General features: G+C 35.1%; 1 protein-coding gene across 3 annotated transcripts in view; it reads left to right on the top strand.

Annotated features, from left to right (window-relative positions):
• Positions 1-13689, top strand: part of LOC5564013 (clumping factor B) — a 98700-nt gene extending 85011 nt beyond the window's left edge. The window contains exons 4-8 of one of the 3 annotated variants that reach the window (XM_021841426.1): positions 1844-2055; positions 2120-2186; positions 2566-2742; positions 11529-11708; positions 12046-13689. In XM_021841426.1, the coding sequence (XP_021697118.1) occupies positions 1844-2055; positions 2120-2186; positions 2566-2742; positions 11529-11708; positions 12046-12111 (702 nt within the window). In that variant the 3' untranslated portion in view covers positions 12112-13689. Of the gene's footprint in view, positions 1-194; positions 2056-2119; positions 2187-2565; positions 2743-11528; positions 11709-12045 lie in introns of all 3 variants that reach the window. The other 2 variants (XR_002499738.1, XM_001648283.2) reach the window with 2 other exon arrangements.
• The last annotated feature ends 322 nt before the right edge of the window (positions 13690-14011 follow it).

Raw genomic sequence — 14011 nt, 5'->3', positions numbered from 1 at the left:
TCTGCGGTCTGCTTCACAACTTAACCCAACAACCGCTTCATCACATGTCACTAGCCTCAAGCGCTCATTCATAGATGTCGCCACTTGACTCCGCGCCAATTCATCCAAATAATATTGTAAATACGAGCTTCATTTTCGGTTTCCCCGTCTGCTTTCCGATTCCCGCTCCGTTTTTTTCTCTCTCAACACTGTAGATTCTGGATCAGAAAATCCAGATGATCACGTCCTATCTGTTCCGCACCATCGGACCGATCCTGTTGCGTAGCGGTCTGGGTGGCGGCGCTGGCGGCAATGCCGGAGGTCGTGGAACCACCGACGACGATTTCGACGCTGATTTCGATGATGATGATGATAAGGCCACTGACAGCGACAAGAACGATTCCAACAGCAGCGAAGGTGGACGCAAAGTGAGCATTGATTTGCCCACGTTCCCCCCGAGCAGCGACGACGACGGTGACGATGGTGAAAAGGCCACTACAGCCAGCAGTGGAGTCTCGGATGAGAATGAAATTCGTAAGCGAGCAGTCGGAAGACTGCAAGCTTCACCGTCCTCGTCGTCGTTTTCGGTGGGCAGCGATCCCACGACTACGGCACTTTCCGCCGATACGGCTGCACCTAGCACAATCACCACCACGGGAAGCAGTAGCGGCAGCAACGCTGAACGGGATTCAGCAACGACCACACAAAACGCACAGTTCAGCACCGACTCCAACCTGGTATGAGATCGGCATCCGGCTCAACCACACACTTCCACGCACACAAACATCTAACGTACAAGTAGCTCAGTAGCAATTTACCAGTGCAAAGCTCCAAACGAGAGCGAAGCTGTAGAACACTGTCTGGTGTGAACAACCGTAACCTACTTTACCGACGGAGCGTAGCGCCATCTAGTTTGAAATAGCGGCGGCGCACGTCATGGGATTTAATTCTATAGGATAAATAACTGTCTCTGTCTAATCACTCAATGTACTTCTTCTACGACTATTTCCGTTAATAACGTAGTTATAATCTTTGTGTTTCATAAAATTCGCTTCATTTGTGAATTAACCACTGTCAAAGACTGATCCAGTCATTGCCTTTCAATAACACACTTAAATGTTTCATACCGCTTAGAACTTCTAGGAATAGAATGACCGTCGCTTCATCATTCTACCACTTTCTCTCTTTCTCTTTTTTTCTCTCCGAATCGTAGAGTAAATTGGTGACCGCAAGCTGAACTTCCGTACTACCACGATGACACTGTATGGGATCGTTCGCTCTGTCTGCTCTGTTCTTCCTGCTACCATTTTCTGTATGTCAAACCAAACATTTCCTGTCGTCCTACGCTCTCTCCATCTTTTTCTCAGCCTGTCGCGCAGTTTTCTCGTCGTCCGTAGCTTGTAGCCCTGTGTCAAGTGTGAGTCTTCCTCATCTGTTTCTCCGACGTATCACGTCCTTTCGTCTTTCTCTTTCCATAACCTGCCCTGCATTTAGTTGTAATAGTAATAATTTTCCTCTGGAAACCTTTCAACAAACCTATAAAAAACATGATACAAAAATCAAATTAATCTCATTAAATGCTCTCATTTCATCTTTCTCATCCCAAACCTTAAACAATTGAATCTCTCTCCCCAATAAATACAAATCCATTCATCGTGAACAAAACAAAACCTTCTTTACCGATCGGCGCACTCACTCGCACATGCGCTCGTGCATCTTCGTTCGACATACGCTCACCTCCATGTGAATGTGTATGCGTGTCTGTGGTGGTTTTTCTGTGTGCGCGCGTGCACTATGTGTTCCATCCCACATCATGGTGCATGGTTTGCCTCCCCCGCTCGTGTGTTGGCTCGTCGCCACATAGATCACCTCCAACCAGGACATGAACACGCTGGAATCGCTGGATCTGGCCGGACTGAGTGACACCCTGAATGCTATACGCAAGGCCCGAGCCACCGATCAGGACGTCAAAACGGTCGGGGAAAACGACGAATCGAGTGACTCATCGGCCAAGAGCTCTGCCCTAGACGAACTCTCGCTGGACTCTGAAGGCAACGACGAGGATCGCAACAAAAGGTAACGCGGAGGTTTCTTACTGCTTTATCGACATTTAACTAACCGTTGATTTATTTCGCCGTAGATTTCTCTTTGGCGGTTCCTCGGGCGGAGCCGGCGGTTCCGGAAACTTCCTTTTTGACATCATCCGTGTAAGTATTCAGTAATCATCAACACCTGCCAGATGTTCTTTCACCTCAAAACCAAACAAGTCCTTCTGGAGCGAAACAGAAAAAAACACTTTCGACACTTTGATCTTGATCTACTTTATCTTTCCTTTTTGTCTCTTCTTTCTCTCTTCTCTCCGACCGTGGAGCCACCTCGTTATTCCCATTCTCTTTCCACTACCAATCGCACACACGCACACACACCTACTTGCACACACCGAACCAAATTACTGCACTACTGTTCTCTTCCGACTATCTGACCAACTCACGAACGCACACCGCTTTCAAAAAAAATCGTCAAACCGTCGTTTCTCATGCGTCGTAAAATATTCTCAAATGTCAATGTTATAAATAAAACCTCAAGCAAACGGCCGATCGTGCCGCACGTGCTGCCGGAACCGTGTACCGTGTCGTCGCTGGCACCGAGTCATTGACCACCGACAACAAAAACAACAAGAACACCAACAACAACAACAAGAACGACGAAGGACGACTTTCGCTCACCACTAGTTACACTTCCTCCTCTTCTAGCCATTCTGCGGTAATTTAACTTTCTTTTTTGTTGATTTGTTGCTAGAAACATTCTCTTCTTTAGTTTTCATTTAACTTTTACTCTCTGTTGCTAATAGTTTATCATTTTATTAGTTCTACTTCATACCTACATATTGGAACATGGACTTGTCCAGCAAAGAGTAAATTTCAAAAAAAAATTACTTCCAGAATTTTCAGAGAATATCGAATCGACATTTTTTAAGGAAATAACCCATAAAATTTCCCAAAAGTTCTCCTAGGATTTCCAAAATTGATTCTATGTCAATTTATTGAGAATATTATACTAGATTTTTCCAAGTATATAGGATAGTCCAAGTCTAGGATAGACATATATCATAGAATAAAATAATAAAATAGTTTTTCAAAATATCACAAAGTCTTGAAATTTCCGAGAAGTATTATCCCGAAAACCTAAAAAAAAAAACAATCATGAAGAAATTAAAAAAAAAACACATTGAAGTTTTCATGAGAAACATGTATCAGAACCTTAAGACGGAATTCTTACAGAATCTCCAAAACAAACTCTTCAAGAATTTTTTTTCGAAGAATTTCTCCCTGAGTTTCCAAAGAAATCCTTCACAAATTTTCTGACGAAGTCCTTCCCACGAATTTCTCGAGGGAATTCTGCCTAAATTTCCAAAGATTTCTCCCTGATTTGCAAAAAAAAAGAAACAAAACAGTTTTTGTCGAAAAACATTTCCCTGAACTTTCCGAGGAAGTTTTTCCTCAGTTTTGTAAAAAAAACTCCAAGATTTTTCAAGCGAAATTTTCTTTCGATTGTCATGGGCCATTTTCATTGAAGGTTCCCTTAATTTCTTAAGGAAATTCTCACTGTGTTTCTCGATAAAATTTTCCTAAAATTTCCTGAAATAATTTTCATTTTAATTCTCAAAGAAATTTTCATTTTTTGATGGGAAAGTTGTCACAGAATGTTCAGAAGAAATTCTTCCAGAAACTCCAATGGAAATTCTTCTATAATTTTACAAGGAAATCATCAAAATAAAAATAAATAGTTCAAATTTCCCGAAGAATTTTCCCTCAGTCTCTTAAGAAGCTATTCACGAATTTTCTTAGGAAGTCCTATCTAAATTTCCTGAAGAAACTTTGCCTGAATTTCCCAAGAATTTCTCTCTGATCTGCAAAAAAAATCTAATTTTGTCGAAAAACATTTCCTTGCATTTTCCGAGGAATTTCTTGCTCAATATGGTAAAAAAATCATTCCAGAATTTTCAAGCGAAATTTTCATTAAATTCAAATGTAAAATGTCATTGAATTCCAACTTAATTTCTTGAAAAAAATTACTGTGTTTTTCGAAAAAAATCTCTTTGAATTTCCTGAAATAATTGTCATTTAAATTCTCAAAGAAATTTTCATATTATTTTTGAGGAATAGAACTTAATTCTCCCATAATTATAAAAAAACATTCAAGAAATTTTCAAAAAAAAAAATATATCTCAAAAATTTCCGAACAATTTCTCTCTTAGTTTCCAAACGAGGAAGTCCATCTTACATTTCCAGAGATTATTCTTTTATGTGAGTTTCCAAAATTGTCTCCCTGATTTGCCATAAAAATCTGATTCCATCGAAAAACATTTTGCTGAAACTAATTTCTCAATTTCGTAAAAATCCTTCCAGAATTTCCAAGGGAAATTTTCATTCATTTCTAACTAAATTTTGAAAGGAAATTCACACTTTATTTCTTAAGAAAATTCTCTTCGTGTTTTCAGAAATAATTGTCATTGGAAGGAAATTTTCACTTTTTCTGAGAAATAGAAGTTTTTATGGGGAACTTGTCTCTGAAACTTAAGATGAAATTCTTTCAGAATGTCAAAAATAATTCTCCCAGTATTGAGCGAGAGGAAGTGTTTCTGGAAAAAAATCCTGTCCGAACTTCCCGAAATCATTGTCATTGAAATTAACAAAAAAATTCACCTTGCCAGGAAAATCTTATTGAGTCTCACGAAGCAATTCACACCGAAATTCCTAAATATCATTGATATTATCAATAAACTGAACTTCCTGAATATTCATGAAATAATTAAAAATTAAGGCAGAACAATTTTCCAAGAAAATCCTTACTTAATTTCTAGATTTTTCCTCCTTAATGTTTCGAGAAATATTCCGAGGATATTCTTTAAAAATTTCACAAAAACTCTCATAAAAATTTTCCCTGAGTTTTTCAAGAAAGTTCACCATTCATTTCCCGAGAAATGAGAAATAAGAGTTTCATGAGCAATTCTCAAAGAAATTTTCACGTTTATCCTGAGGAAATTCTCACTGAATTTCGCGAAGAAATTCACATGGAAGTTCTTGAGGAAATTCCCGAGAAGCTTAAATAAATCCTACATTTCCTAAAGAATTTCCCGAGGAGTTCTTAAGGAAATGTTAACTGTTTTCTGAGGAAACTGTCAAAGAATTTCGCATGGAAATTCGCACAGACAATCCTAAGGAAATTGTCACAGATTTTTCCTAGAAGCTGCATTTTCTGAAATATATATCCTGAATTTCCATAAGTTTCTTAATGAAATTTCACAATAACACTTTTAATGAATTTTCAGGAGATTTTTTTTTATCTGAGTTTTTCGAGGAAGTCTCAGGAAAATTTTCACAAATTTTCCGCGAAAAAATACACACAGAAGTTTATAGGAAATCATCGCAGATTTACCCAGGAAATGAATTTCCTGATAATTCCTGAATTTCAAAAAGTGTTTCCCTCTGAATATCACAGGAAAAGTTTTAATGAATTTTCGGAAGAATTTCTCCCTGAATATCCCGAGAGAATTTTCTCATAATTTCCCGAAATGTTTCGATAAAACACTCCTAGAACTTTCCAAAGAAATACTCAGGAAATTTCTCGAGAACTATCGCAAAAAATTTTCCTGGGTTTTTCAAAAAAGTTCTCCATTAATTTCCAAAGAAAAAATAAATCTCAATTTCCTGAGAAATTCTCAAGAAATCCGAGAAAGTTCTCAGGAAAGCTCCTAAATATTTCGAAGAAAATTGCCCCTAACTTTTCCGAGAAAGCTCATTATTAATTTCTCGAGGAGTGTCAAAAGAAAATTTACACTTTTTTCTGAAGACATCCTTATTGAATTTTGCGGAGAAATTCTCATGGAAGTTCCTCAGGATGTAAAAGCAGATTTTCCCGAGAATCTAAATTTACTGGGAAATAAATCCTGAATTTCCAAGAAAAACTCTTACTCAATTTACTGAAGATTTTCTTCATGAATATTCCGAGGAAGTTTTCTAAGAATCCCTGAAGTAATTGTCACCAAATTTTTCGTTGATTTCCCGAGAAAAAAATAACCTGGGTTTCCCGAGGTAATTTCAAGAAAATTTTCACATTTTATCTGAATAAATTCTCACTGAATTCTATGGAAAATAATCCCTGAATTTTCAGAAGAATTCCTCAAGAAAACTCTCACTGAATTTCTTTAATAATTTTCCCAAATAAGTCAAATATCCTCAAAATTCTCACCAAATTATCCGAGGAAACACTCCTTGATCTTTTTGAGTAAATTTCTTTAACACTCTAGCAAAATGTTTCCCTGAGTTCTTAAAGACAGTTCGCCAATAATTTCCCGAGAAAAAATTAACCTGGTTTTCCCGAGAAATTCTCAGGAAAATCCTACAAAAAATCCCAAAAGCTCCCGAGAAAATTGTCTCCAAATTTTTAGGAAAAAAATCACTATTAATATTTCAACTAATTCACACAGCAGTTCCTTAGGAAATTATCGCAGTTTTTTGGGAGAAACTGTCCTCAAGAATAACTCCTGAATTTCCACAAGAATTTCTTCTCAAATTTTCCAAGAAAACTCTAACTGAATTTCCTGAACAATTTCTTCTTGAATATTCGTAGGAAATTTTTTTAAGAATTTTCCCGAATTCTCCGAGGCAATTCTCAGAAAATTTCCATTTCGATGAGTTTTTCAAGAAAAAGTGACATTAATTTCCTGGAGAAAAAATTACCTAGACTTCCCGAGAAAATTCTTCTTGAATTTTGAGGAAAAACTGCTAATTGTTTAAAAATATCTTCAGAAAAGTAATATTCTTCCGGAGTTTTCATAGAAAATTCAGCCGGATTTTCCAATGGGAATCAATTTGGAATTTCCAAAGGAACATCTGACAAATTATCCTAATGATGTTTTTTTTTGTATATCAAATGGAACTTTTTTATATCATCAAAGAGGAATTCTCTCAGAATTTTTAACCAAACTCCCAAGGAAATCTTCCAAGAATTTCCCGAGAAAATTATTAGTAAACTTTCCGTTTATTTCCGATAAAATTTCCACCGAAATTTTCCGAGAAAGTTCACCGTTGATTTCTTGAAAAAATATGAACCTGAGTTTCCTCAAGAAATTCATGAACTTTGAGGATATTCTTTCGGGAAAATTCTTTCACAATTTAATTTCAAGGAAAACTCTCTCCAAATTTCCGTGGATTTTGTTTTATGATTTGGGAGGGAAAAAATTTTGTCATTCGCAAGAAAAGTGCTTCAAATAATATCCTGAAAAAAAAATCCAGAATTTCCCAAAGAAATTCTTCGTGAATTTCCCGAGAAAACTCTCACTGGATCTCCAGACGAACTTCTCTTTGTTTTCCTATAATACCCATCAATTTTCCCGAAGAAACTGCCTTTGAATTTCCCGAGGAAATTCGCCGAAGATTCCTGAGAAAATTGTCCCTTTTTTCTGTGGAAGTTCACAATTAATTTTCCGTGAAAAGTTCAACCTTAGTTTGACAAGGAAATTCTTGTTAATTTTGGGAATATTCTTTCGCAATTTCATTCCAAAGACAAATTTTCGACATTTCGAGTTTCCAAAGGAAAATTTATCGAAATCAATAAGATTTTTTTTTTTGTAATATTCACGGAGGAATTTTTCGAAATATTCATGGAAAACTTTTACATGCCCATCGCAAAGTCGGAGGGAACTTCTTTCGTGATTTTCAGATTTTTTGGTTGATTGTCCAGAAGAAATTTCCTAGGAATGGGAACTGCTTTCGGCAAATAATCTCCAGTGGAACGTTATATTCTGAACTTTGAGGAGTAATTTAGAATTACCAGAAAAAGATCTCTAGCAATTACTTGATGAAATTTTCTCAGAATTTCCACAATAAATTTCCTTAGAATTTTTAAGAGGAATTTTCAGAAATCACTTCAAATATTATTCCGAATTTTCAAGGGATTTATTTATTGGATTTCAAGAAACTTATTTTGGACTTTCAAAGGACAATTCTTTTTCATTTCTATCGTTTTAAACATTTCTATGGAATCGTTTTTGAAACTGCCTGAGATTTTTCGGAATTCATCATATTCAGACTATTTTGATTCAATGTTTCTGAGGATACTGTTCACCGAATTTCCAGGGAAAATTCATTTAGAATATTATTAAGAAATTCATTTTCTTCGGAAAATTTCATGAAAATTACTTTTTTTTCTGGTAAATTACCCAATCAATAATCATATAATTTAATATAAGAAAACTCTTTTGGAATTCTTTCAGATAATTTCCTACAAAAAATTTAAATTCAACTAGGAAATTGCCAATGAATAATCGTTTTGTTCAGAAGCAATGCTCCTGCACTCAAAAATTTAAATTCAGAGTAAATTTCTTCCAGGATTTTCGGACAAATATGTTTAAGTCTCTCAAAAAAAAGTGGTTTTAGATTTTCCATAATGACTTATCCTATTATTCAATAGGAATACACCTGCGTACTTTTTTCGAATTTCCAAGCATTTTTTTTAGGATTTTTCAAAAAAATTGTCAAGGAGTTCCTAAAAAAACAATTGTTTAGAATCTCCAGAATGAATTTCTTAGGAATATCTAAGGGAAATACTTTCGGAGTTCTCAAAGAAAATTCTTTCAAAATTTTCATTAAAACATTTTGCTTATACACTTACAAGTGTTGTTTGAAATTTCCAGAAAAAAATCTCTCATATCCTCTTAGAGAAAATTTCCCAGAAATTAAGAAAGTGTTATTCAGAATTTTTAAAATGAAAATACTTAAAAAAAAAACTCCGGAGTTTAAAGTATTTTTTATTGAGTCTTCAAAAATCTTTGTTGGATAGAATAGGAAATATTTTTTTTTGAATTTCCAAGGATTTTTGTTTTGGAATATTCAGTCAATTTTTGCTTTGAATTCCAAGGAAATTTTCATGGTAAATTAATTTGGGATGTTAATAAGAAACACTTGTTAATAGATAAATTCTTGGAAATTGTTTTTAATTTTTATAGGAAATTATTTATTGAATGAACTCATTATTCAATAGCAATGTAAATAAACGTTTTTTTTTTATTTTCTAGGAAATTTCTTTTGAGATTTCCGAGGAATGTTGTTTAGGAATTGCTGAAAACAGTTGTTTTTGAATTTCCTTAAGAAATTTTCTAAAAATGTGTAAGAGTAATACTTCCAAATTTCAAGTTAAACGTTCTGCGTATACTCTTTTAGAAGTAATCAAAAATATCCTGAAACAATCTCAGAATTCCATGTAGAAATTTTCCCAGACATTTCGAAAGACAAATCTTTTCATATTCCTTGCGATTTTTTTTTCGCACATTTAATATGAAATGTTTTAGAAACTGACATTTTTTCATTAGATATCTTAGGATTAAGAATATTCAGTCAATTTTGGTTCAAATTATTCACGGATAATGTTCTCGGAGTTTCCATGGAAAATTTATTTGGAATGTTATAAAAAAAAACACTTATGATATTTCTTCAGCTACTTTAAAATGTTTCTTGAAAATTATTCAATAAAAATTTCAATATTTGAAAGCACATTCACATTTTTTTTGTATCTCCGAGGTGAATTCTTTCGGGATTTCCGAGAAACTTTTTTGAGGAGAACCCAGAAACGTTGTTTTTGAATTTTCAGAACAAATTTCCAAAAAAAGTTTTTTAGGAAGAAAATTAAGGAAAAAGTTTTGCTAAAATACTTCAAAGAGTCATTTTTTCAAAGAGTATTTCCAACTTTTCATCAAAACGTTCCCTTTTATATACTCTTAAGAATTATAAACAATTTCCAGAATAAAATCTCCCAGAGTTTCTGAAGAATTTTTGGCAGAATTTTTCAAGAGAATTTCTTTTATAATTTTAGGAGGAATTTTCAGAAATGTCTTTAATAAATTCTGCCGAAATATCAAGGAAATTTTTGAAACCCTCACACTCTTGAAATAATAAAAAAATCGTTAATGAACTCTAAAGAACTTTCTTCAAAATTACCAAGGTAAATCACTTTACAACGTTCTGCAGAATTTCTTAGGATTTACAAGTGTAATTCCCTCAAAATATGTAAGTGAAATACGCTCAGAGTTTTCGATTGAAATTCCTTCAAAACTTCAACAAATTTCTCCAGTATTAACTTTAAGAAACTTTCCCTAAGAATTTTCAAGGAAAATTATATCAAATTTTTAGAACGGAGTTTTCTAAAAGCGAAATGTTATCGATAACTACAAGTGAAATTTCTCAAGAATTTCCTAAATTTGTTTCATGTTTTTGCAGTGACACTCACCTAGAATGTGTTTGCAAAATGTCTTCGTAGTTTCCAAGGAAAATCCTTCAGAATGTCTGAGAAAAATCCATCAAAACTGCCTTGGGCTATGCATCAGAAAATTAAGAATTTCAAGAGAATTCTTTGAAACAGTCCAAAAGAATCTACCCTAAAATTATCTAAGGAAATCATTTGGATTTGCAGTTCCATTGAAACTATCAAGACAGTTTTTTTGGAAGGATTTGTTTTGGTTAAAACCCAAATAAAATTTCCAAGTAAAGTTTATTTCGATTGTCATGAAAAGTGCTTTGAATGCCCCGAACATTTTTTCAGTCACATAAAGATCCTAAATGTTAATTTAATTGTAATTTGATTTTTTCTCAATAGACACTTTACTTTTATTTTAGGCATCATATCATGATTTCAAAATGTATTCTGTTTTAGTTATGTTTTCTCATATTTCTCATTTTTCTTCATTCCTTTACTTTTTTGTTCTGTGCTTACCCTTCTACTAATAAAACCAATACACTAAGGTTGAAAAGTGCTTGATTACGCTCCATCACGATAGTTTCTTTGCATTTCCGGTATATAATAACGAAATAGTTAACGGTTTTGTCTTTTCATTCATCGCACAAATAATCCTCTGTCAAAGTGTCAGAACCCGCGTTTGCTCTTCAATACTGGTAGATTTTGTTTTGTTCTGTTTTCTTCCCTGGTAGAATTCAAGCACTTTTCAATTCGCGCTTCTCTTCTTTTATTTTTTCTTTTGTTTTCATTTATTTCCAATTATTGCTTTACTCTCAAATTTCCTTTCTCAATCATTCGCTTATTTTACATTCTCCCCCCTCGAAATCTGATTTGTGTGACCAGCGTATCACGGTGACAAAATGACAGACGATTGTTCGACGATGATGATGATCGGTTCCCCCAACACGCAAGCGGAGTGTACCCCTACAAAATGGCGTACCAAACCACGAAATCGTTTAACGAAAAAGAAACAAAAACATAAACTGACGTGAGAAGCGTTCGCGCACACCCCGAACACACTAACACCTCTACCGAATATTGGTTGACTAACACTCTCACTTCTGTGTCCTTTCTTGTATGTGTTTGTTATCACTTGCGAACTGTGGATGGTGTCGATTTTTCAAAGATGAGTTGACAGAAAAATTTGGAACGAAATTCCGTAGAGTACGTTCTTTGAAATTTCACACTGTCCATGGTAAGCACAGCTACCCTAACTGGTCTAATGAATCACTCTGTCACCCCCCTCGATTTTATAGCTCGTCTCGGGCAGCTCCGGTACCGAACAGAGTGACGAAAAGGCCAACTCTCCCGATCACGACGACGATCACGAACTCGGAAAGGGAGACGGCTACACCGAAGGAATCCCCGGACCGGTAACGCGCCTGTTCGTGCTCGCCAACCGTGGCCTGTCCAACCTGATTCAGGATTTGATTCTGGTAAGTTCGATAGTGTACATTTTTACACCCCTAGATGTTGATGTGTGTAAAGTTAACACTGTAGATGAGATGTACCAAAACTTTTGAATCAAAGATTTTTCAATTTTCAAAATTCCTTGTTTTTCTCAATTTAAACATTTACAATTGCAATTATTTTTTAAATATTACAATTTTTGAACTTATCTTTTTTTCCGAATGATTTTTTTTAAATTTAAAGATATAATAATTGTTTCCAGATGTCTCTAGATGATAGTAAAGTATTTGTAACTAGTGTAGAAACGTATGATCCAAAAAAATAGCGCACATACCTAACATCCCAATCTTTATTCCTTTGCAGCGAATCGCACAAACCAGTGAACGAGTGGTTAACTTCAAGGCACGTCTGATTACGTCACTCATCTAAGGTTGCAGATCCACCTCCCATCAAACTCATTCCCTGAGTGCAGCCCCCATCTTCATGCGAGTCCCCGTCCCTCCTCACATCCACCTATTCTCAATTTTCCCGCGTAGATCCTGAAATATCATAACGAAAACGCACATCACCCAAGTCAACTTAGCTGCATGTCAAAGCTTCTACTCTTATCTATCGTTATCTGAATCTATCCGGTTTGAGTCTTGGGAAATGCCCTCGGTGCACTCATTCGTCATTCCAAATCCCCAAAATCAACCGAAAAAATGCACTCGCAAATGTTGTAAATACAGTCCAGTCATTGCGCCAGAGGCCAGGGCTCCCCAAGACTGGAACCATCATCGACCTCTATCGAAAACTGAAAGACGAGGGTGTGTGTACTAGCTCAAAACTGTAACTCCTGTTGTTTGTGTCACTGTATATTCAAAGTAACAAACGAAACGAGACAAATTTTATAAGGCTGGAAAAGGATACTTGTGTTTTGTTCTTATGTTTAGCTTGTAGGTTTTATTGTATTCTCCAAAACTGGAAACTAGTTTCCGCAACACTCATTCCCTCTCGAAAACAAGTAGAAATCTTTTCACGAATAACAAACCACTGGGAGAAAATGTCGGTTTGAATTTGTTAGATTTTTTTATTGGAGCAAAATTATTCGCTTTTCAAATAATCTTGTTTTCAATCTGAAAAAACTTCGAAACAATCGTTAAAATCCACGATTACGCAAAATTAAAACTGGATTCAAACCGATATTTTCGCTCAGTGTATAACTGACAACCGGTGTCTTCTTTACCGACACCGGCTTTCAAAACTTTCCTAGTAAAACGAACTCAATTGCTCAATTTTTTTCATTATTTTCATACTTCTAGTGCCTCGTCATTAGGTTAGGCCTTTTCGATCCATTATCTTTGTTCTTCTAAAAAAAAAACTTTTAAACTACGACTGTCAGTCACATCCTGCTTCGCATTCCGACACATTCATCCCCAAATGTGGGTTGTAAATATCGCGTCTTTTGTATAAAAATAAAAATTGTCACCTACAACAAAATCTAACCTTTCCCCCATGATGTGCGCATGTTTGCGAGAGAAAGCAAGAGAGAGAATGTGAAAGGAATCTAATCTTTCCACACTTTTCGTTTCAAACTGATATTAGTTAAGATTAGGAGAGTTAGGGAGAGTTAATGAGCGCTCGAATTTCCACACATATTGTCCTAGCATTCTGTCTGCGGAACAATCTTTTGTAAATAGGTTTAACTGAAACAAAAAATCTTTTGCTACTATTCTGTACTGCCTTGGAAAAAGCAAGTATGCTTCGAGCTTCTTCAACCTTTGAACAAATCAAACTTTCGGTGAAACTGTGCAAAAAATCAAAGCAAATGCTCTAGCTTTTAGTGGAACGCGTCAAGTGTCTCTATTGTCTACTAGGAAGAAGGAATCAAATTGTTAGCAAGTTAGGTTTAGTTTTGTCGTCGCGTTGTAGGAAAGAGCAAACAGGTGATCATTATTAAAAGTGTACTATTATTGAACAGAAATTATTATTGGAAGAAAGAGAAAGGTTTTATTTTCACAGTCCAGGAACAGAAATCGAACAGTCTGGTAGATAAATGTTGAAAACAGAAAACAAACCAGTCCTATCAAAGGCCTGTTTTGAAATTTATTATTAAAGGCGATGAAAGTATAAATAAATGAATTGTATTTAAAAGAACTGTATTTTATTTTATGACCGAAATCCTTGACAGAATAACTCCATTCCATTGTTCATAATACCACATCCTAAGTTATGGCTAAAGTACGCCAAAGACTTTCCGTTGTTCAATACACACGATATAAGCGTTCGCAACAGTGTATCCTTGAACGATTCAAACAACCAACTCCTACCAAATCCAACTGATTTTGAA

The sequence above is a fragment of the Aedes aegypti genome, chromosome 1 (assembly GCF_002204515.2).
Source record: "Aedes aegypti strain LVP_AGWG chromosome 1, AaegL5.0 Primary Assembly, whole genome shotgun sequence".
Lineage (NCBI taxonomy): Eukaryota > Metazoa > Arthropoda > Insecta > Diptera > Culicidae > Aedes > Aedes aegypti.
The sequence above is the reverse complement of the archived record's forward strand: the minus strand, read 5'-3'. Positions and strand labels throughout refer to the sequence as shown.